The sequence below is a fragment of the Zea mays genome, chromosome 8 (genome assembly GCF_902167145.1).
Source record: "Zea mays cultivar B73 chromosome 8, Zm-B73-REFERENCE-NAM-5.0, whole genome shotgun sequence".
Lineage (NCBI taxonomy): Eukaryota > Viridiplantae > Streptophyta > Magnoliopsida > Poales > Poaceae > Zea > Zea mays.
In genome coordinates, this window is record NC_050103.1 from 97,306,769 (window position 1) to 97,330,579 (window position 23,811).

At 45.7% G+C, this 23,811-nt stretch overlaps 2 protein-coding genes across 3 annotated transcripts; one reads left to right on the top strand and one right to left on the bottom strand.

The window, feature by feature from the left end:
• Window positions 1-412: 412 nt before the first annotated feature.
• Window positions 413-1,113, top strand: LOC100277784 (uncharacterized). The gene has a single exon (NM_001151265.2). It carries the CDS (start codon window positions 467-469, stop codon window positions 755-757), a length of 291 nt encoding a protein of 96 aa, NP_001144737.2. The 5' UTR covers window positions 413-466; the 3' UTR covers window positions 758-1,113.
• Window positions 1,114-1,733: 620 nt separating this feature from the next.
• On the bottom strand, window positions 1,734-8,327 carry LOC100276424 (CASP-like protein 5B2). Of its 2 annotated transcripts, none has more exons than XM_020541998.3 (3): window positions 7,220-7,396; window positions 6,998-7,130; window positions 1,734-2,138 (listed from the first exon to the last, which is right to left on the bottom strand). In XM_020541998.3, the coding sequence occupies exons 1-3, from the start codon at window positions 7,258-7,260 to the stop codon at window positions 1,938-1,940; spliced, it is 375 nt and encodes a 124-aa protein (XP_020397587.1). In that variant the 5' UTR covers window positions 7,261-7,396; the 3' UTR covers window positions 1,734-1,937. The 2 variants fall into 2 exon arrangements, with proteins under 2 accessions (XP_020397587.1, NP_001143693.1); NM_001150221.3 differs by lacking the exon at window positions 7,220-7,396 and adding an exon at window positions 7,900-8,327 and having other exon boundaries at window positions 1,744-2,138.
• Window positions 8,328-23,811: the final 15,484 nt, after the last annotated feature.

Genomic DNA, 23,811 nt, shown 5'->3' on the forward strand with positions numbered 1-23,811 from the left:
TCGGCGAATTCCGGCATTTGGGGTTCCCTTTCTTTTGCAGCAGGTAGGTGAGCCGTATGCTTCCGAGAGTTGAATTTCAGAAAAAAAGACATCCCTGCACTGAAACTCCACCGCGCGTCGCTGTCCACTTGTAAAACTCGCCTTCTACGACTGAGCGTCCCTTGCGTTCAAGTCTCCTCCCTGGATGGACCTAGCTGGAACCCTACAACAACGAGCCAGGCACCACAACTAAGAACAGTTACAAGAATTCTAACATCCCATTAGCACCATCTTAATTATCAGGACATATATTATTAGATAGTACAGTTAGAAACCAAACCACTCCATTTGGTCTCCATCTCTATCCATTCCCCAAGTGTCCAAGTCATGCATCTCTGTCTCCCCTTTTAAAGCCCACCACCTCTCTCCCTCCATCGTCTTCCCGTCTCCCAATCCCAGCTGCGCGCGCCCGTGGACTTGTCCTGCCATGGAAGGCCTCATCCCGTTCATCTACAGGGCCGTCGTGCGGTACAGGAAGGAGGAAGGGCGGGTCTCCCTCGGCGACCTCTTCTTCGACGAGCCCTCCTCGCCGACGTCCTACTTCCGTCTCCCGGGCGGCGCCGACTCCGCCCGGTACCAGCAGGTGACGTCGAGCGACCTGTTGACATCCCAGACGACTACGTCGACGGCCAGCTCCGGTGCAGCCGGCGTGGCGCGACGACGCTCTCCGATGAGGTGCCCGTCGCACCGCCGGCGCCCGGTCTCCCCGGACCCGTGACTCGATCGTGAAGTGAAGCTAGCCGCCCGTGAGGCAAAAAAAGAAAAGCAAGCGAAGGTTTGTTTGCTCATGGCCTCACGTAGCAGATGGAGCGTGTGGTATACGTAGTATGAGGATGATGCTGAGTAATTGTGAATATTAGCCTCTAAGTAGCTGCGTGTAAGTGTACATAAATTCTTCATCTTTTTTTACTGTGGTCATCTGTAATGTAATGTAATGGATGGATGGGTGCAGGAGGTACTCCAAAAGGAGAGGCTTTGTGCCTTGGAGTGAAAACTGTGTGTAATTCGTTGGAATAAATATGCCAGGCAAACGATGAAACGCATGGATTTTAATTCAGAAATCCATGCTTTTTTCAAAACGGTGGTACGTGCATTTACAATTTCATGATCCCTTTTCAAAAGCGGTTCTACATGATAAACTAGAATCTACAGTGCCTCAATTTATTTGGACGCAGCTCCTAGCCCATCCATTTTGTTTTTCTCGAGCCGTCCGATCTCGGCGATTAACAGGACAGAGAAACAAGGCATACCATCTCAATCGCGGCGGCCTTGATGTGAAATTGGCCAGCTTGTTTCGTTTTGTCAACAGCACGTGCCCATTTGTCTAGTTGAGCTCGATTGCTCGAGTAAAAGAAATGCATCACACAACATAAAAGTCATCTCTATCAAAAAAAAAAACTAACAGCTTGCTTGGTTTGAGGAACGGGCAGTCTATCATTGTTTGATTTGTGGAATAGAACTAGTAATAATATGATTATTGTTTGATTTGTGAAATAGAATTAGTAATAATATATGAGGATGAACTCATGAGTCATGATACACCATCTCATTTAAAATGAATTGTTTTTTCAAACCAAATACTCCCTGAAAGTCCAAGGTCTTGCTTCGGATTGTTTACATAGACCTGCTTGATTTGCAGTGTGCGAGGTCACCTTGCATCAAAGATAGAGAAAAGGCATATAACTCAGCAGACATGGAGAGATCTAGTGAATTTCTTCCATTAGTAACTGTTCACTTCAAGGACTTTACATGATCCCAACATTCCTTTTTTTTGGGGGGGGGGGGGGGGGGGGGGGGCTATGTGGCTCTAAATATGTGACATGGTCGTAAAAGAATGCGATGAGAGAACAGCGAAGTGGGCACTATGAACATCGCTGTCACAAAATTTTTACACAAAATCAGAACGCAGCCAGGAGCCAAAACATGATCAATGCTGATGTCGCACTGAGCGCCCAAGACAGGAAGGCGAACGCCGTGGCGAGCTCGTATTTTCCGCAGGGGAGCTGGGGATACCTTCTGCAGAAGAGCACGTCCTTTTGAAATAGGATTACTACACCGGCAGCTGAGCTTGATGCGGCGAATGACAGGATTGCTGTTACCTACACTCCGTAGATTGGTTTTCATTAGTGCTGCTGAAAAAAGCATTGGTGTGATCAGATGAGCGGTCGCCGAAATGAATACAAGCCTACACTCGGTACAATTTGATAAATAACAAATCCACACCACACTGCATGTAATACGCAGATCTGATCTTTCCTCTTAGCATGGCCCCAAGCTGGCATCAGAATGCATCATCCATGATCCATCAAACAGGGAGAGCGTGAATAATGAACATCATGTACAGAAAACCAAACCTTGACAATTTTAAAATAATAACATCAACTGTACAAATGTGAAACGGTCAAGGGCCTCCGCCCCTAGGCTGGGAGGTCCCTGAGGCTGTCTCCAGCAACGTCCCCTAAATTCCATTCTCTAAATGAATATTCTCTGTCCTTTACAGAACACTCTAAAAGATTCTATCCTCTATATCTTCTTCATCTCCAGCAACGTCCCCTAAATTCTATTCTCTATATCTACAGTGTTAACAGAATTCATTAACTACAATATTTATTCTCTCTTTTTCATATAATTTAGTCCTCTAATTTTCATCTTGTACAGCTTGTCTACCATATATTACACTAGAAACGTGTTTTATTTCTAACGAAAATATGCGCGAAGTCAAAATCCCCGATTCTCCTGTTCGTCTTCCTAGAGCATCTCGTCAAACGCACGAGAGGGACTGCACGTGGGTGCCTCTGCTGGCTCCCTGTGCGCCGCCGGCGTTGGAGCTCGGCCCCAACGAGCTCTCGTGGTCCTCGCCAGCAGCCGCTCGTGTTGTCGCCCTCCTCCCCGGTGAGCTGCCACGCCCTGGTCCTTGGCAGGTGCGCGGTCGTCTTCCTCGCCGGCGGCCGCATGCGCTCTCCTCCTTCTCCCCAGCGAGCTGCTGCGCCCAGGTCCTCTGCGGGTGCGCGCTCGTCCTCCTCACCGGCGGCCGCGCGCGCTCTCCTCCTCCCTGGCGAGCTACCGCGCTCGCGTCTTCGACGGCTGCGCGTCGTCCTCGCCGGCGAGCTACCGCGCTCGTCCTCCTCCCCGGCGAGCTACTGCGCTCGCGTCTCCGACGGCTGCGCGTCGTCCTCGCCGACGGTCGGGCGAGCTCGTCCTCCTCCCCGGCAATCCGACGCGCGTGCTGCTCCTCGTCCCTGGCGCGCGTGCGCTCCTCCTCGTCCCACCCCACCTCTTCTTCTACCTCCAGTTGTTTGCACGGACGACTGCAATAGCTTCCGACACCGTGCGGGAGGTAACGGAAGGAGGCTGCGTGCGAGAGCGAACAGTGCATAGGGAGCGATCGCTAGAGCGCCACATTTGGCGGACGAGAAGCGCACGCTATGTTTTAGCGGAGGCTTTAGCGTTTCTTGCTGGAGCCGTAGCGAACGTTCAGATCCGGTATATTTAGCGTACAGGGTCTTTTACCGTCTCTTGCTGGAGGCAGCCTGATGCCAGAACGACATGGTGAGTGCGCCAAAATCCCAGAGGATGGGTCCAAGAGAGGCCAACCATTCTGTCCCGAGGACCACATCATATCCGGCGAGAGGCAGCGCGAAGAAATTGGTGGTGAAGGACTTGCCATCAATGGTGAAAGGGACATTCCAATAGACGGTAGATGCCTGGACAGGGGACCTTCTTACCATTTGCCATCGTGACCTTCATGTTGTCGCGCGGATTCAATTTTAGCGAGGTATGGCCTGCTGCTTCCTCAAAAACAAAATTGTGGGTAGACCCTGAATCCAGCAGGGCAAGGAGGCGATTGCCGCCCAACTGGATATGCACCTGCATCGTTTCCCGAGTCTGGACTCCAGCCATGGCGAGCAGAGAGATGATTGGGGATTGGTGCGGCTCATCATCTGGAGCCGCCTCTTCGTCATCTTCCACCAAGTCCAGGAGAAAGATGCGCTGGCAGACACGATTGTGGCCGCGCGCAAATTTCTCGTTGCAATTGAAACAGAGCCCCAGCCGGCGATGTTCTTCCATCTCCGATTGGGACAAACGGCGAATCGGCTGGCCACCAGTTGCTGGTGGGGTTGATCGAGTTGGTGGTGCGAGTAGAGCCAACGATGGGGCGGGTCCCGACAGAAGGCCTCGACCCCCCAAGCGAAGGGCCGCCGGCGTCTGCACAGCCTGCGTGATGTACTGCTCGCGCAACTCCAGTTTGCGGGCCATGCTCATGGCGATGACGAGAGACTGGGGATTATGCATCTCAACGTCGAGGCTGAGCAGCGGCTGAAGACCCGCGGTGAACGCCTGCACCTTTTGTGCCTCCGTGAGCGCGCTGACACGGGGCAGTAAGGCTTCGAAACGATCCTGGTACTCAGCGACAGTCCCGGTCCACTTGCAGGCCATGAGCTCATCGAGAGGGTTGGAGCGGATGGGCGGCCCAAAACGAAGGTTGAGGAGTTCTGAAAACCGGCGCCATGATGCCATTCCTTCCTCGTTCTGGACCTGGATGTACCACATCTGGCCGCCTCCTTCTAGATTGTATGAAGCCATCCAGACCTGTTCCTCGGCGGCAATCCATTGTTGATGAAAATAGGATTCGCACCGGTTGAGAAGGCCAGCGGATCAGACTTGCCGTCGAATTTCGGGAAATCCAACTTCTGAAAACGCGGAGGTTGTTCACCCTGATGTTCAGTGAACCTCGAGCCAGACGGAATGGTACCACGCTCACGGCGCAGCTCCCCCACTTCAGCCTAGAGGGTGGTCAGGCTCGTGGTCAGCTGCGCGATGACATCGGCCAGGCCGGCGTTGGTGGGGTTAGTCATGGGTGTCGTTGATGATGAACTTGGAGATGAAGGAGTGCTAGCAATGGAGTGGTGGTCGAAGGTGGAAGAGGATCGCCGGAATCGTGATACCAAGTTGTCAAGGGCCTCGGCCCCTAGGCTAGGAGGTCCCTGACTACGTAGTTCGTAGCTGGGTAGAGGTGGTGCCAGGGCTGTTACCTGGACACCGAAGCAAGGAGATGAGTTGAAGGCTAGAACAGGTGAGAGGTTTAGGTAATACTTCTTTCTTAATTTCCTCATTGCATTCTGCTTACATATATATATAGGAGAGAGCCTGTTGGCTGCTAGACTCCAAGACTCATGTGCAGACACATAATGATCTAGACTTTCAAACTTCATGCTAGACTCCAAGACTCATGTTCACACCCTATAATGATCTAGACTTTCAAACTTCATGCTAGACTCCAAGACTCATGTTCACACCTCATAATGATCTAAACTTTCAAACTTCAGGCCCTTCGGTCACCCCCTGAACCTTGGCGCCCTGGCCAGCTGTGCCAGCCTCTTTCTGGCCTCTTTGGCGCCGGCTGTACTGCCGACCCCACATGACAGAAACTATCAACTCTACTTAAAGGAGATAAAACTGAATGTACTGCACCATCCAAGTATCGCTGATTTAGAACGAGCGGAGCACTTGTGTTGAAAATTAGATATTATTATTACTCTCTTCATAAAAAAACAACTAAGAGTTTCTTTGAACCGCATATCGTTAACAAGGATAAAACGTTACAGGGGTTGGAGCCCCTTTAGCAGGTGCGAGAGGCGCTAAAATCCACACAGCAGACTGCTGTGGAGGTTTCCAAAAAATAGCCCCCCAGCCAGGGGTGGTAACGGGCCATTTAATTTAGCCTAGCAAATTTAAGGATCGAATCAAGTTAGGGCCGGATCATAAAACAATACAATTTTGAACTAACAAAATTAAGGGCTTTATTGATTTGTGAAGCAAGTATTAGGGCCTGATCCATTACCACCCCTACCCCCAGCCAAAGACCAAAAGGAACAGACATCATTAATCTCCATGAACACTGCCTGTGTCGTGCGTCAGGAGCCTCTATAAAAGACAACTTTGATTACCAAAATTTATTTGGTATTAATGGAACTTCAGCTTTTTGAACAAATGTACAAATATTTGTGTTCCATGCTAATATTCACAAATAAATTCACAGTTAAATAGTTCAAGAGATTTTACATCGTGAATCCTAAAACATTTAAACAAAACAAAATCTTCTAGAGTAGCATAGTAATTATGGTAAAAGTCCACATTTCCAAAGATGTAGAAAACAACTTCAATTTAACTAAGATCATGGGAAGACAATTTAATTAAGCATAATTGACATCCGAGCAAAACTTGTTGCTTTTGTTACAATGAGGAGACAATTCGTCAATTGTTTTTTTATTGCAGTTTGGTGCTTTTCATTAGAAGTTTTTTCTCAAGTTGGTTTAAATCTAAGAAAATCCCCAAGTGTGGCACATATGTTTGGAGCGACAAAAGTACAAAACAATTGAGATCATTAGTGCTTCTTGATGCAGCAGTGACATATTGGTCTATTTGGTTGCACAGGAATGATTTTGTTTTTGAAAAGAAAGAATTTAATTCTCGTTTGCAAGTTATCTATGCAATATCCCACATGCTCAATTTGTGTGGCTATCCTTCAGAGGTTGGAGTTCCAAGATACGATTGTGAGTTTGTGACGGCATCGCGACAATGGAGCAAGTGGGAAGGATATCTTTACTCGGGCATATAGGTGGCGGTCGTCTTAGGATTAAATGTCACTAGTTATGCTCAGCCTTTTAGTTTCTTAGATGTGTGCCTATCACTTAGGCAGAGGCTGGGAGTTTCATCCAAAGCCATGTATCAACTCAATGTACTGTTCTTGGGATGCAATAATATCTTTCTCTGCAAAAATATCAATCAGTTTGGAACATTCATATGGGCAACTTCAGTGCTTCTACAATGTAGTATACCAATATACTGGATGTTAATGGTTTATCGAAGTATATAGGTAAAAGTACATTAAAGAAAATGGAGCAGACAGTCCAAAATATTAGATGACCAGAGTTCCAAAAATGAGTTTAGTGATTACCCAGTCTCCAACGACAAACAAGCTCAATAGAATGGGACTGGTGAGATCTTTATTGGCTCTAATGGCATATCCATCAAGACATGCAAGTCCGAAACTCCACAGCATTTGAAGCCCCATTGACGCAATCAAGTAGCTGAAAAAATGTGAAAGACAATATGAGCTTTTTTGCAAATTCGAAAGGAGAAAGTTTATGGACTGTACCAATCTGAGTAAACAGCTTACTGAACATCAGAAAATAAGCAATCACAGCAATAAGGATCCATTAGATTCTGGAATGACAACAAATGCACCACGTGTTTCAAGCTCCCAGCATCATCATATCAAACAAAATGGATTCTTTCAATTCGCCTCCATTGTCACCATCTAATATGTTCTTCAGATTATCTGTAGAACTGGACGACAATCATATACTACTACTCAGAATTTTTGTCCCAAATATTGCAACTAACCCGCTGAACAAAATGCACTTAACAAAATACAACCCAGAAATTAACGAGCAGTTTGTTAATCGTCCCTCCCTCACTCCACAATCCTCATAAATGAACCTAATTATGATAATTGAATTGATCTAAAACAATAAATATGATGACTGATGAGTCGTCAACGAATCACCCAAGGCAAACCCCTAAGTCCTAACCGCGCCTGAAACCCCAGCTCCGTAACCACTACGTTGCTGCATCCAGGGAGCCTGGCCAGCCCATATACAGGCAAAAGAACCAAACACGCTATAATCTCGCATTGCTGAAGCTGAGAGGCGAGAGCCATGCTAATTGGCCTGCTCCCCGCCAAATGGATAGATTCACGAGAAACCCCATCCAACAGAGACCAAGGCAGGCTAGAAGAAAACCCCAGAAGACAAGGTCAAGGGGTGGGAGGCGGTTTGTGGTTTCCACGTAGCTTACCAGAAGGCGGTGTAGCTGGCGAATCCGAGCGAGCTGCCCATGACGCCGATGCAGGCGGCGGCGAAGAGAGCCTGCCCCACCCGCAGCACCAGGCCGCCCCAGGAACCAGGCCTCCCCGCCAGCCCGGCCATCGCCCGCCTCGACCCGCGTCCTCTCGCCCCCGCCGCAGGCAGTTCAGCGGCCGCGCCGATCGACCATGAGTGGGTCGGGAGTTGGGCGGATCACTGCGGGTTTTAGGCTAGAATTGGTTCTCGAGGAGGCGGCGAAGGTGATTCCAATAGTAATTGGCAAGTACTCCTAACAGGAGCAGCGGTAGCCGGAAGGCAAGAATTGGGTTGGCGGAGGAGGAGGGTGGAAAAGCAATTGACAAGTACTCTCCTACCAACAGCAGCAGACGAGGGTGGAAAAGCGGCGAGATGGTGGAGGGGGGACGGGAATTTCGGGTGGAGGCTGAGTGGCTGACTGGCTGAGGCTCCAGCCTTGCCAGGCGTCACGGCGGCGGAGGTTGGTGCGACTCTGACGCGCGCGCGCGCACGGCGGGGCCCGGCTGGGGTACGGGATCCCAGTCCCAGTAGATGCTGGAGTCGGGCCCGGTGATGAAGGGGGAAGCGAGCGCCGCCGGTTTGCGTGCGTTGGAGGCTTCCGCGTGCGCGCCTGCCGCCGGGCGGACGGACGGCCTGGATCAGCCGAGCTGGTGGCGGTGAGCGACCCCGCGGTTTCCCGACGTGTAAAAGAGCGGAAGCGAGGCGTCTTTCTGCAAAGGTGGCCGACGTGGCGACGTCGATGGGGTTGATTGGTGACAGAGATTTCACGGATTGGTAAAAATTACTCCTGCAGGCATGGACGCCTGGTAGAGCGACAACTCACAACTGAAACGCTCTAGGGTTGATGGGGTTAAGGCCTAGAATTTCTTATATTTAATTTTAAATAGCAAGTGATTCTACCTCCTTAATTTCCTACATTACACTTGCTTTGAAACGAGACTTTAGAGGTTGGTTTGGTGGATAGAAAAATAGATAGGATCTATGGAGAGGATCTCTTCTTCATGGATCACATTCATTTTTTTGTCCATCAAACCAGCCCTCGAGGGTTGGGTTAGCACGGGTGTTTGGTCTTTAAGAAATATATTTTAGTTTATTTATTTTATTATATTTTAGTCTCTAAATTGCTAAAATATGAAAGGGACTAAAATAGAATGAATAAAAATTAATCCCTAGAAAGTAGAAACCAAACACCCTCTTAAGGGCTTGTTCGGTTAGATATGCATTAGAGAGGATTAAATCCCTTCAATTTAAATTTAAATAGGAGAGGATTTAATTTCATCCAATCTTCCTCAATACATCTTAAACCGAGTAAGCCGTAACTAGTAACGTACACAACACCAGCGGGGAAAAAGTGTCAGCCGACAATGAACATGCACCCCATTGTTGTTGGCAATTGATTGCTTTTTATATAGTTGTCTGTGAATACATTCCACCCGAGGACGACTGTTGTGTAAGGTTATGTACAATTTAGGTACTATGTTGTGTTTATTCAAACATTAGATACATCTAAAAAACTTCTTCATACAATCTAATATATCTAAGTTTTGTATTTTATTCACTAAAATCCCTCAAGATACGACTCATTTAGCTCCTTATTTGGTTACTCATATCCCATGTGGATTGGAAAAATTGTGAAAGATTTTAATTTGTTTGGGACTTAAACTCACTCAATCACACCCAATTCATATGGATTGAGAGCAAAACAAACAAACTCTTAGGGCTTGTTTGTTTCACTGTTAAACCATGTGGGTTGGGTGGTATTGAGTCGGTTTAAATCTACAGCAAGTCAAAATCTATTTCAATCTATTTCAATATACTCCGGTCTATATGGAATTGGAATAATCGAACAAGGTCTTATGTGGGTTGTATGGTGGAATCATATCCAGACTTAGAGAACCGTGCTAGAGACGTTCCTTCACCAAGATATATATCTTTTGTGTTTTTTTGCACTTACCCTCTTATAATACCCCTTAAGATACGGATCATTTATGTGGTCCTAAGCACTTCTTAGATGTAAGTGTACAAGCAGTCTTTCTGCTTTGTTAGATCATGATCCAACCGCCTGTTAGATCATGATCAAATTATAGATGCAACTATGATTTGTTAGGGATTTTTCTTATAAAACCGTAAGATGATGGTAGAAGAATTTAATGTTAAAATGTGACCTACGATTAGATTATGGTGTCGTGTAGTTCACATATTGGTAATGTAATGGTTAACCGATAACGTTAAATTATGTTTGTTGAAGTCCAACCGTAATCGATACCACACTAGAAATGGATACCGGCTTATTCAAACTTGTTACCGACAGTATTCGAGTGTGAATCATTACAATTATCATTTATGTTACACGTCATGAACCAAACGGTACATATAATCTAACAGATTAAGAGGTTTGTTTGCATGCTTGCACAACCCTCGTTGCCCCCACCCCCCGGACCCCGGACGCACAGAACACGAATAGGATCGATGGACTCGGCGACTTGATCATAGACGAAGTACTCCATAGTGCTTATTTGCGTCCGGGCCGTGGCCGTGGCCGTGCCTGCGCCGGCGCTCTGCCGTCCAGCGTCGACGTCGCAACGCCAGCCGCAGGAAGGATGGGGTTTAATAATAACGGCACGTACGGAACAGCGACCTGATCGATGCGTTTGCGTTGAATGAGTACAAATACGCGAATATGCCTGGATTGACAAATCGGCCGGCCTCCGCTCACGGGAAACGGGGTCAATGGATTCGAAGTTGAAGCGATCTCCCATGGGTGCAAAAAGGGAGGAGCATCGTGCGCGTGTCGTGTGGGACAAGTGCACCCGTTACTTTTGACTTTTTCTAGGCTATATGGTGTTTGGTTTGGAGGTTAACCGAGGTGGAATTCATGGCGCTCAAAGGATAAAGTTGTCAAATCAATTAAGCCCGAGAAGGGTGATTTTAACGCAACTAAAAGAGGCATTTTATATCTTTTAACACTAATAGCAATATAGATTTTAGTGAAAAGTAACTACTCTCACGTACTGTCGCACCTGAATTTAAGGGTCAAATCTGTGCGTGTCTCAAATATGTGATAGAATCAAGTCTCACACATATAATGACTCATGGTATAGAAACGAATGTCACATCTTTACTATATAATATGAGTTCTGTACAAAAATAGCTATATAATTACATCACACGAAGACAACGATCCAACAACCATAATTGACTGAGAAACGACGACCTAAACCTCTCACGAACTCATCCTTCATACTCCTCATCTTGTGGTACTTGTTCTTGACTTGGGAATGTAAGTACAGCAAGGGTGAGCTCACATATGTTCATCGCTCAACAAGTTGTAGGGAATAATATGCATGAGCTCACTTACAGTGGGGCCTCATGTGAAGCGTAAGGCTTATCAAAGAATATGGTTAAATCTGAGCATTGATTTTAAAGTTAGTCAAAAATTTATTAGCAGTTACTAAGTATAAATAGATATCAACCCAATTAAATAAGAGATCATAATTAATAATAACACCCACAATGCAATGCATATGACAGATTAAGTTTAATTCCATAATTTAATCATACGAGAGTCCTGAGTCGCTCTTGACCGTGAGCATGGCTGATATACGAGTTTTAAACTCTGCAGAGGTTACGCAGCTTTACACACAAGACGTGTTCCCGATTAGCCAGGTTTAGCTAAACCCATAGACACTTCCAAGGTGAATGGCTAGGGATCCACTGCGAGGTCTTTCCAAAGTTCCACTAGTTCAAAAAAACCCGTTACGGGTTTAGAAAAAAGGAAGCATAGTAATCCCTCGTTCGAAAAGCTTTACATACAGTCCGACCCGATGACCTCCTTATACTCTGCAGTGACACCTCCCCGCTTGCCCCTTTCGGTAAGTGAAAGGGAATTAGGCTCACACCTTTTCCTAAATCATTTTGGTGATTGAATTGCCCAACACAAATAATTGAACTAACTAGTTTGCTCTAGATGATAAGTTTTACAGGTGCCAAAGGTTCAACACAAACCAATAAAAAGGTCCAAGAAAGGATTCAAATAAAAAGAGCAAAAGACAACCTAAAGGCAGCCCTGGTCTGGCGCACTAGACAGTGTCCGGTGCACCAGGGAGCTCAACTCCAAACTTGCCACCTTCAGGAATTTGGGGAGGCCGCTCCGCTATAATTCACCGGACTGTCCGGTGTGCCAAGCGGAGCAACGGTCGTTCGCGCCAACGGTCGTCTGCAGAGGAACAGTAAAACGCTATAGTGCGTGACTGCGCGTGCAGAAGTCAGAGCAGGCGCAGAAGGCACACCGGACAGTGAACAGGACCTGTCCGGTGCACCACCGGTCTGTTCGGTGGCCCCGTTGTCAGAAGCTCCAATGGTCGGAACCCAACGACTTGGTGACATGGCTGGCGCACCGGACAGTGTCCGGTGCGCCATACGACAGAAGCCCTCACCAACGGTTCTTTTGGTGGTTGGGGCTATAAATACCCCCCAACCACCACACTTCAATGCATCCAAGTTTTCAGCCATCAAACCTCATACAAGAGCTCTAGACTTCATTCCAAGACACAAACAAAGAGATCAAATCCTCTCCCAAGTCCGGAATCACTCCAAACAAATTAGTGACTAGAGAGAGAGACTTTTGTGTTCTATTGAGCTCTTGCGCTTGGATCGCTTTTCTTCTTCCCCATTTCTTGTTCCCAAGATCATTGTAATCAAAGCAAGAGACACCAATTGTGTGGTGGTCCTTGTGGGGACTTAGTGTCCCGTTTGATTGAGAAGAGAAGCTCACTCGGTCTAGGTGACTGTTTGAGAGAGGGAAAGGGTTGAAAGAGATCCGGTCTTTGTGACCACCTCAACGGGGAGTAGGTTTGCAAGAACCGAACCTCGGTAAAACAAATCACCATGTCATCCGCTCTTATTTGCTTGTGATTTGTTTTCGTCCTCTCTTTCAGACTCAATTATATTTCTAACGCTAACCCCGACTTGTAGTTGTGCTTAAACTTTATAAATTTCAGATTTGCCTATTCACCCCCCTCTAGGCGACTTTCAATTGGTATCAAAGCCCGGTACTTCATTAGAGCCTAACCGCTCGAAGTGATGTCGGGAGCATCCGCCATGAGGGAGATCGGGACCGGCGACAAATCCGCAAGCTCGGGGAGAACACACTCACGAGAGTCCGCCCACAAGCACAAGGAGGAATCCTCTTCCTCCATCAAGTCCCAATGGAAGGGTGACAAGAAGAAGAAGATGAAGAAGGTGGTCTACTACGAGACCGACTCTTCGTCACCCTCCACCTCCGGCTCGGAATCGGCATCCGCCACTTCTAAGCGCCATAAGCGCAAGAAGTATAGTAAGATGCCCCTTCGCTATCCTTGTATTTCAAAACACACTCCATTATTTTCCGTCCCATTAGGCAAACCACCTATGTTTGATGGTGAAGATTATTCTATGTGGAGTGATAAAATGAGGCATCACCTAACCTCACTCCACAAAAGCATATGGGATATTGTTGAGTATGGAGCGCAGGTACCAAAGAAGGGGGACAAGGATTATGATTCGGAGGAGGTCGAACAAATCCAACACTTCAACTCCCAAGCCACTACTATACTCCTCGCCTCTCTAAATCGAGACGAGTATAATAAGGTGCAAGGGTTGAAGAGTGCAAAGGAGATTTGGGACGTGCTCAAGACCACGCACGAGGGAGATGAGGTGACCAAGATCACCAAGCGGGAAACGATCGAGGGGGAGCTCGGTCGCTTCATGCTTTACCAAGGAGAGGAGCCACAAGCCATGTTGAAAGGGAATTAGGCTTACACCTATTTTCCTAATTGATTTTGGTGGTTGAATTGCCCAACACAAATAATTGGACTAACTAGTTAGCTCTAGTGTATAAGTTATGCAGGTGTCAAAGGTACACACTTAGCCAATAAAAAGACCAAGTATTGGATTCAACAAAAGAGCAAAGGGACAACCGAAGGCACCTCTGGTCTGGCGCACTGGACTGTCCGGTGTACACCGGACAGTGTCCGGTGCACCACCGGACAGTGTCCGGTGCACCAGAGGACTCCAACTCAAACTCGTCACCTTCAGGAAAATCCAGAGGCGACTCCGCTATAATTCATCGGACTGTCCGGTGTACACCGGACATTGTCCGATGCTCCAAGGAAGAGCAGCCTCAGGAACTCGCCAGCTTCGGGAAACTGCAACGGCTGCTCCGCTATAATTCACCGGACATGTCCGGTGTACACCGGACTGTCCGGTGTAACTGCGGGGTAACGACTACTTCGCGCCAATGGTCACCTGCAACAGCAATTAATGCGCGCCAGAGCGCGCAGAAGTCAGGCACGCGCGTAGTGGCGCACCGGACACTCTACAGTACATGTCCGGTGCGCCATCGGACATCCAGGCGGGCCCAGAAGACAGTGCTCAAACGGTCGAATCCCAACAGCTTTGGTGATGTGGCTGGCGCACCGGACATGTCCGGTGTGCACCGGACTGTCCAGTGCACCATACGACAGTCAGCCCCACCAAACGGCTAGTTTGGTGGTTGGGGCTATAAATACCCCCAACCACCCACCATTCATTGCATCCAAGTTTTCACACTTCCAACCACTTAGAAGAGCTAGGCATTCAATTCTAGACACACTCAAGAGATCAAATCCTCTCCCAAATTCCACACAAAGCTTTAGTGACTAGTGAGAGAGATTTGCTTGTGTTCTTTCGAGCTCTTGCGCTTGGATTGCTTTCTTCTTTCTTGATTCTTCATTGCGATCAAACTCACTTGTAATTGAGGCAAGAGACACCAATCTTGTGGTGATCCTTGTAGGAACTTTGTGTTCCAAGTGATTGAGAAGAGAAAGCTCACTCGGTCCGAGGGATCGTTTGAGAGAGGGAAAGGGTTGAAAGAGACCCGGTCTTTGTGACCACCTCAACGGGGAGTAGGTTTGCGAGAACCGAACCTCGGTAAAACAAATCCGCGTGTCACACTCTTTATTCGCTTGCGATTTGTTTTGCACCCTCTCTTGCGGACTTGATTATATTTCTAACGCTAACTCGGCTTGTAGTTGTGATTATTTTTTGAGAATTTCAGTTTCGCCCTATTCACCCCCCTCTAGGCGACTTTCAATTGGTATCAAAGCCCGGTGCTTCATTAGAGCCTAACCGCTCGAAGTGATGTCGGGAGATCACGCCAAGAAGGAAATGGAGACCGGCGAAAAGCCCACTACAAGCCACGGGAGCACTTCATTGGAAGAGTCCCGCACCAAGAGAAAGGAGGAGAAGAAAGGCTCCTCCAAAGGGAAGGAGAAGAAATCTTCTTCACACAACAAAGAGAAGAAGGAATCCTCTTCTCACAAGTCGCATCAGAGTGGGGACAAGAAAAAGAGGATGAGGAAGGTGGTCTACTACGAGACCGATTCTTCATCGACATCCACCTCTGACTCCGACGCGGCATCCGTCACTTCTAAGCGCCAAGAGCGTAAGAAGTATAGTAAGATCCCCCTACGCTACCCTCGCATTTCTAAACATACACCTTTGCTTTCCGTCCCATTAGGCAAGCCACCAACATTTGATGGTGAAGATTACGCTAGATGGAGTGATTTAATGCGATTTCATCTAACCTCACTCCACAAAAGTATATGGGATGTTGTTGAGTTTGGTGCACAGGTACCATCCATAGGGGATGAAGACTATGATGAGGATGAGGTGGCCCAAATCGAGCACTTCAACTCCCAAGCCACAACCATACTCCTTGCCTCTCTAAGTAGAGAGGAATATAACAAGGTGCAAAGGTTGAAGAGTGCGAAGGAGATTTGGGACTTACTCAAGACCGCGCACGAGGGTGATGAACTCACCAAGATCACCAAGCGGGAAACGATCGAGGGGGAGCTCGGTCGCTTCCGTCTTCGCCAAGGGGAGGAGCCACAAGATATGTACAACCGGCGCAAAACCTTGGTGAATCAAGTGCGCAACCTCGGGAGCAAGAAATGGGATGACCACGAGGTGGTTAAGGTTATTCTAAGATCACTTATTTTCCTTAACCCTACTCAAGTACAATTAATTCGTGGTAATCCAAGATGTACACTAATGACTCCCGAGGAAGTAATCGGGAATTTTGTGAGCTTTGAGTATATGATCAAGGGCTCGAAGAAGATCAACGAGCTAGATGATCCCTCCACATCCGCGGCACAACCGGTCGCATTTAAGGCGACGGAGGAGAAGAAGGAGGAGTCTACACCAAGTAGACAACCAATCGACGCCTCAAAGCTCGACAACGAGGAGATGGCGCTTGTCATCAAAAGCTTTCGGCAAATCCTCAAGCAAAGGAGGGGGAAGGATTACAAGCCCCGCTCCAAGAAGGTTTTGCTACAAGTGTGGTAAGCCCGGTTACTTTATAGCTAAATGTCCAATTTCTAGTGACAGTGACAGGGGTGATGACAAGAAGAGGAGAAGAAAGGAGAAGAAGAGGTACTACAAGAAGAAGGGTGGCGATGCTCATGTTTGTCGGGAGTGGGACTCCGACGAAAGCTCTAGCGACTCCTCCGACGACGAGGACGCCGCCAACATCATCGTCACCAAGGGCCTTCTCTTCCCCAACGTCGGCCACAAGTGCCTCATGGCAAAGGACGGCAAAAAGAAGAAGGTTAAATCTAAATCCTCTACTAGATATGAGTCCTCTAGTGATGATAATGCTAGTGATGAGGAAGATAATTTGCGTACCCTTTTTGCCAACCTTAACATGGAACAAAAAGAAAAACTAAATGAGCTAATTAGTGTCATCCATGAGAAGGATGATCTCTTGGACTCCCAAGAGGACTTCCTAATCAAGGAAAATAAAAAGCATGTTAAGATTAAGAATGCTTATGCTCTAGAGGTAGAAAAATGTGAGAAGTTAACTAGTGAGCTAAGCACATGCCATGACACTATAAACAACCTTAGAAATGAGAATTCTAATTTATTAGCTAAGGTTGATTCTATTGCTTGTAATGTTTCAATTCCAAATCTTAGAAATGATAATGATGATTTACTTGCTAAGATTGAAGAATTAAACATATCTCTTGCTAGCCTTAGGGTTGAGAATGAAAAATTGCTTGCTAAGGCTAAAGATTTTGATGTTTGCAATGTTACTATTTCTAACCTTAGAAGTGAAAATGATATATTACATGCTAAGGTCATAGAATTAAAATCTTGCAAACCCTCTACATCTATTGTTGAGCATGTATCTATTTGTACTAGATGTAGAGATGTTGATATTAATGCTATTCATGATCACATGTCTTTAATTAAACAACAAAATGATCATATAGCAAAATTAGATGCTAAAATTGCCGAGCATAACTTAGAAAATGAAAAATTTAAATTTGCTAGAAGTATGCTCTATAGTGGGAGACGCCCTGGCATCAAGGATGGCATTGGCTTCCAACAGGGAGGCAATGTCAAACTTAGTGCCCCTCCTAAGAAATTGTCCAACTTTGTTAAGGGCAAGGCTCCCATGCCTCAGGATAACGAGGGCTACATGTTGTACCCTGCCGGTTATCCCGAGGATAAGATTAGGAGAATTCATTCTAGGAAGTCTCACTCTGGCCCTAACCATGCTTTTATGTATAAGGGTGAGACATCTAGCTCTAGGCAACCAACCCGTGCTAAGTTGCCTAAGAAGAAAACTCCTAGTGCATCAAATGAACATAGCTTTTCATTTAAAACCTTTGATGCATCATATGTTTTAACTAACAAATCCGGCAAAGTAGTTGTCAAATATGTTGGGGGACAAGCACAAGGGGTCAAAGACTTGTGTTTGGGTACCCAAAGTTCTTGTGTCTAATGCCAAAGGACCCAAAACCATTTGGGTACCCAAAGTTCTTGTGTCTAATGCCAAAGGACCCAAAACCATTTGGGTACCTAAAGTCAAGAACTAAACTTGTTTTGTAGGTTTATGCATCTGGGGGCTCAAGTTGGATACTCGACAGCGGGTGCACAAACCACATGACAGGGGAGAAGAAAATGTTCTCCTCCTACGAGAAAAACCAAGATCCCCAACGAGCTATCACATTCGAGGATGGAAACCAAGGTTTGGTTAAAGGATTGGGTAAAATTGCTATATCACCTGACCATTCTATTTCCAATGTTTTTCTTGTAGATTCTTTAGATTACAATTTGCTTTCTGTATCTCAATTATGCAAAATGGGCTACAAGTGTCTCTTTACTGATGTAGGTGTCACTGTCTTTAGAAGAAGTGATGATTCAATAGCATTTAAGGGAGTGTTGGAGGGTCAGCTGTACTTGGTAGATTTTGATAGAGCTGAACTCGACACTAGCTTAATTGCTAAGACTAACATGGGTTGGCTCTGGCACCGCCGACTAGCCCATGTTGGGATGAAGAATCTTCATAAGCTTCTAAAGGGAGAGCACATTTTAGGACTAACCAATGTTCATTTTGAGAAAGACAGGGTTTGTAGCGCATGCCAAGCAGGAAAGCAAGTTGGTGCCCATCATCCACACAAGAACATCATGACGACCGACAGGCCGCTTGAGCTACTCCACATGGATCTATTCGGCCTGATTGCTTACATAAGCATCGGCGGGAGTAAGTATTGTCTTGTAATAGTGGATGATTATTCTCGCTTCACTTGGGTATTCTTTTTGCAGGAAAAATCTCAAACCCAAGAGACCTTAAAGGGATTCTTGAGACGGGCTCAAAACGAGTTCGGCTTAAGGATCAAGAAAATTAGAAGCGACAACGGGACGGAGTTCAAGAACTCTCAAATTGAAGGCTTCCTTGAGGAGGAGGGCATCAAGCATGAGTTCTCTTCTCCCTACATGCCACAACAAAATGGTGTAGTGGAGAGGAAGAATAGAACTCTATTGGACATGGCGAGAACCATGCTTGATGAGTACAAGACTTCGGATCGGTTTTGGGCCGAGGCGGTCAACACCGCCTGCTACGCCATCAATCGGTTATATCTACACCGAATCCTCAAGAAGACATCTTATGAACTCCTAACCGGTAAAAAGCCCAACATTTCATATTTTAGAGTCTTTGGTAGCAAATGCTTTATTCTTGTTAAAAGAGGTAGAAAATCTAAATTTGCTCCTAAGACTGTAGAAGGCTTTTTACTAGGATATGATTCAAACACAAGGGCATATAGAGTCTTTAACAAGTCCTCTGGACAAGTTGAAGTTTCTTGTGACGTTGTGTTTGATGAGACTAACGGCTCTCAAGTAGAGCAAGTTGATCTTGATGAAATAGGTGATGAAGAGGCTCCGTGCATCGCGTTAAGGAACATGTCCATTGGGGATGTGTGTCCTAAGGAATCCGAAGAGCCTCCTAATGCACAAGATCAACCATCCTCCTCCACACAAGCATCTCCACCAACTCAACATGAGGATGAAGCTCAAGTTGATGAAGTAGAAGATCAAGCAAATGAGCCACCTCAAGATGACGGCAATGATCAAGGGGGAGATGCAAATGATCAAGACAAGGAGGATGAAGAACAAAGACCGCCACACCCAAGAGTCCACCAAGCAATTCAACGAGATCACCCCGTCGACACCATCCTAGGCGACATTCATAAGGGGGTAACCACTAGATCTCGTGTTGCACATTTTTGTGAGCATTACTCTTTTGTTTCCTCTATTGAGCCACACAGGGTAGAGGAAGCACTTCAAGATTCGAATTGGGTGGTGGCAATGCAAGAGGAGCTCAACAACTTCACTAGGAATGAGGTATGGCATTTAGTTCCACGTCCTAATCAAAATGTTGTAGGAACCAAGTGGGTTTTCCGCAACAAGCAAGATGAGCATGGTGTGGTGACAAGGAACAAAGCTCGACTTGTGGCCAAGGGATACTCCCAAGTCGAAGGTTTGGATTTCGGTGAAACCTATGCACCCGTAGCTAGGCTTGAGTCAATTCGCATATTATTGGCCTATGCTACTTACCATGGCTTTAAGCTTTATCAAATAGACGTGAAAAGTGCCTTCCTAAATGGACCAATCAAGGAAGAGGTCTATGTTGAGCAACCTCCCGGCTTTGAAGATAGTGAGTACCCTAACCATGTTTATAAACTCTCTAAGGCGCTTTATGGGCTCAAGCAAGCCCTAAGAGTATGGTATGAATGCCTTAGGGATTTCCTTATCACTTATGGATTCAAAGTCGGAAAGGTCGATCCTACTTTATTCACTAAAATTCTTGAAAATGACTTGTTCGTATGCCAAATTTATGTTGATGATATTATATTTGGGTCTACTAACGAGTCTACATGTGAAGAATTTAATAGGATCATGACACAAAAGTTCGAGATGTCTATGATGGGGGAGTTGAAGTATTTCTTAGGATTTCTGAAAGTGCATTCATCCCTTTTGTGAGTTTTGGTGATTTGGATGACAACACATTTAAAATACTAACAAGTTTGCTAAGTGTTGAACAGGAAATTCAGTATGATGAACATACTTGAATAGTGTATAATGACAGTGGACAAAGATTCAACACAAGGTTTGAAAAACCAGTGAGACAATGCAAATGGATATAATATGATCTCTATATTGGTTTGAATATATGGACAAGACCTGAGAAATCACTACATACATATGATCAGAATAGAGGATGAAGTGGTTAAGAGGATAGGTCAAGCCAAAGTAAATAAGATATAAGGAATCGTGAATTGGCTTGACCATATTACTATCAGTCCATATATGCTTCTATGAGAATCAAACTAGAGCTTGATTAATCTTAACAGTTATATCTAGAAGACATTCAAGCAAGGTTCATAGTTTTGAAGAAATGATTCTCTCAATGGATGCTCAATATGATGTGACTCAAGAATGGCTTGATAGGGTGAAGATAGCAAGGAAAGGGCTTCGAGGAACTAAGCGAAGGTGAAGGCCAAGCGACGGCTTGTAGACCGAGGTACCATGGCTAAGGTGAAGAAGAGAGTACTTGCACTAAGTCGATGAACTAATCAGCTATGAAGAGTTATAACATATTGATGCATCAGTAAGGTGACTTGAAGCCATGATTTGAACTCATATATGGTGATATGGTACAAGTCACAGGGTTTGATTTGAGTTTGCTTCAAAAGGTGAGACAAAGATGTTTGTGTTCCTTATGAAGCAATGCCATGGAGAAATCACACATGAGACACCAATGACTCAAGGAGTTTACTTCATTGTATTTTATTTAACTTGAGTATAGGAATCGTCGTACTATAAAGGGGGATCCAAAAAGAAGGTTGGTGTTTGCCAAAGCTCAAACCTCTCTATTCAAAAGCTATTTTTGAAAACCAAAAATCACTCTAACATTATTTGGTTGACCATGGTTAGGGTTGAGAAACCTAGAGTGTTCTTGCTGAAAAGCAGCTGAACTTCTTCAACTGCAGCTGAGCTTTCCAGCTGAACTTAAACTTCAGCTGTGTTGAGCTTCTTCAGCTGCAGCTGAGCTGAACTTCAGCTGAGTTGAGCTTTCTCAACTTCAGCTGAACTCAACTTCAGCAGTGAACCTCTTTGACCATACACCAGCTGAACTTGCCTCCGGGCAGTTGAGCTGGGGTTTTCTCTCCTAAACTCTCTGGTCAAGACCGGTTGAACTGGTCCTGAGGGGCAGTTCAGCTGGTCTCTGACCCCTCTGACCTCTGACCAACAGTCTGCAAGTCAGACTGGCAAACAGGTCGCCAGAGGTGTCAGGGGCGGTTCAACCGCCCTGGGGGGGGGGCGGTTCAACCGGTCTGGTCAACCCTGACCAGTCTGCAGGTCAGTCTACGCGTCAGTCTGCCAGTCAGATTGGCAGACAGGCTGCCAGGCCTGCCAGGGGCGGTTCAACCGCCCTAGGGGGGCGGTTCAACCGGTCTCAGGCAGAAAAATCTGCCCAAACGGCTAGTTTTGAGCTCCACCTATATATACTCACTCCTACCTCTCACCCCACAGCAGTGAGCACGATTTGAACTCCATTTCCAACCTAAGAAACACCTCCCTCTCTCACACACACATCTCTTGCCTCTCCCATTTCAAATCTTTGGAGAGAAATCTTTGAGTGAGCTTGAGAGCTGTAGTTTTTGTGCTCCATCTCTAAATCTCTCTTGCTCTTCTTCATTCGAGCTTTGGTACTACATCGAGTTCTTTGTGGATTCATTACTCTTGGAGCTTCTAGCTCCTAGACGACTAGGTGTCTCTTGTGAGTCTCCAAATCTTGTGGAAGACCATAAGAAAGTTTGTATTACCCGCTCATTTGAGCAAAGATTATTGTGTGGGCTTGACCTTTGTGGTCGGCAAAGGGAGGATTAGGGTTGAAAGAGACCCGGCTCTTTGTGGGCACCTCAACGAGGAAGTAGGGCACCTTTTGTGGTGTGACGGAACCTCAGGATAAATCTTGTGTCTCTTGTGTTCTTGTTCATTATGCTTATACGTGTTCTTCGTTCTCTCACCATTTCGTGGAAGATTTCTTTATATCCTTTTGGTGTGTAGATTTTGAGAAGTGCCCTTCTCATATCTACTAGTTTGAACCTTGTGGATCATTTAGAACATCTCATTTCCAAAGTTAACTGGGTGAATTTCGAGATCAATTCAGTTTTACCTAGTTTGCTTCTAGTTTTTGTTAAAAAAAGTTTTAACTTGCCTATTCACCCCCCCTCTAGGCAACTTTCAATTAGTATCAGAGCCTAATCCTCGTTCTAACGCTTAACCGCGTGAGGAAAAGATCATGTCGGGGGGACTAAGAAACGAAGGTGCTTCTAAGCTTGAAAAAGTTGAGGTTGCCTCGACTTTATCTTTTGGTGCAGATGTTGATCCTAGGGCAATAGATCTTGCCATGAAAATCGCCGAAAGGATGTTCCTCAAAATGAAGGAAGATGAGGCGAAGAACAAGATTGAAGAAGAAGAAAATGATCGATGGAGACCAAACGACGAATCCACCTCTTCACAAGGTTCGTCTTTCAAATCCACTTCTCATATGTGCTTTATTGCTAATGGGAGTGACAGTGAAAGCGAAAGTGAGGATGAGGAGGAGCAAGAAAGTGATAGTGAAGATGAGGATGATCTTCAACAATTCTTCGCTCAACTAAGCAAGAAACATCGGATGAGCTTGCTTAAACTCATGAAAAGAGCGGAAGAACAAAAAGAAATGCTTCATAAGCAAGAAGACTTCCTCATCAGAAAAATTGAAGACTTAGAGAAGTTGACCAAAGAGCATGAGAAGCTAAAGTGCTCTCATGATGATTTGGTCCAAAGGTATGAAGACATTTCAATTGAGCAAATTAAAGTTGTTAATCATTCATCATATATTGCTCAATTAGAAAATAAAAATGCTATGTTCAAGAACACGATAGAAAGGCTAAATATTGAAAATCTAGCTTTGCAAGAAAAACATGATATGCTTGTGTGCTCTCTTAATAAATTTATGGATTCACATATCATGTTAGAAATGGCTCATGAGGTTGTGTTAACTAATTTGAAATCATACCAACCTCACATGTGCACATGTGTTGAAATTGAAACTATATTACCATGTGCTAACAAATGTTGCTCTCAAGAAAGCCGATCTTCCATTGAGCTATAAATTTCAGGAATTAGTGATATTTCTATCACACAAGAAAATAAAGAGCTCAAGGAAGAAGTTGGAAGGCTAAGAAGGAGCTTAACTATTTTGAAGGGAAAGTGTCATGCTCAACCTTCTCAAGATAACCGTGATAATATGGTGAAAAAGCTTGAGAAGGGGACAACCGTAGCATGCACAAAACCCCTTCAAAAGAATACCAAGCTTTCCAAGAAGGGCATGAGCAAAATCCATGGTGAGAAAATTAATGCTCATATGATTTGCTCTAACAATGTACCTATGTGCTTCAACAAAGAAAGATCAAAGAGAAGCGATAGGAGATGCTATGGATGCAAGGAGAAGGGC

Excerpts from the sequence above, each read along its gene's own strand:
- LOC100277784 (NM_001151265.2), top strand. The coding sequence starts at position 467 with ATGGAAGGCCTCATCCCGTTCATCTACAGGGCCGTCGTGCGGTACAGG.
- LOC100276424 (NM_001150221.3), bottom strand. The coding sequence starts at position 8,030 with ATGGCCGGGCTGGCGGGGAGGCCTGGTTCCTGGGGCGGCCTGGTGCTG. Across the intron at positions 7,131-7,899 it reads GCCAGCTACACCGCCTTCTG|CTACTTGATTGCGTCAATGG; the intron begins GTAAGCTACGTG and ends ACATTTTTTCAG. Across the intron at positions 2,139-6,997 it reads TGTTTGTCGTTGGAGACTGG|GTAACAGCAATCCTGTCATT; the intron begins GTAATCACTAAA and ends TACGGAGTGTAG.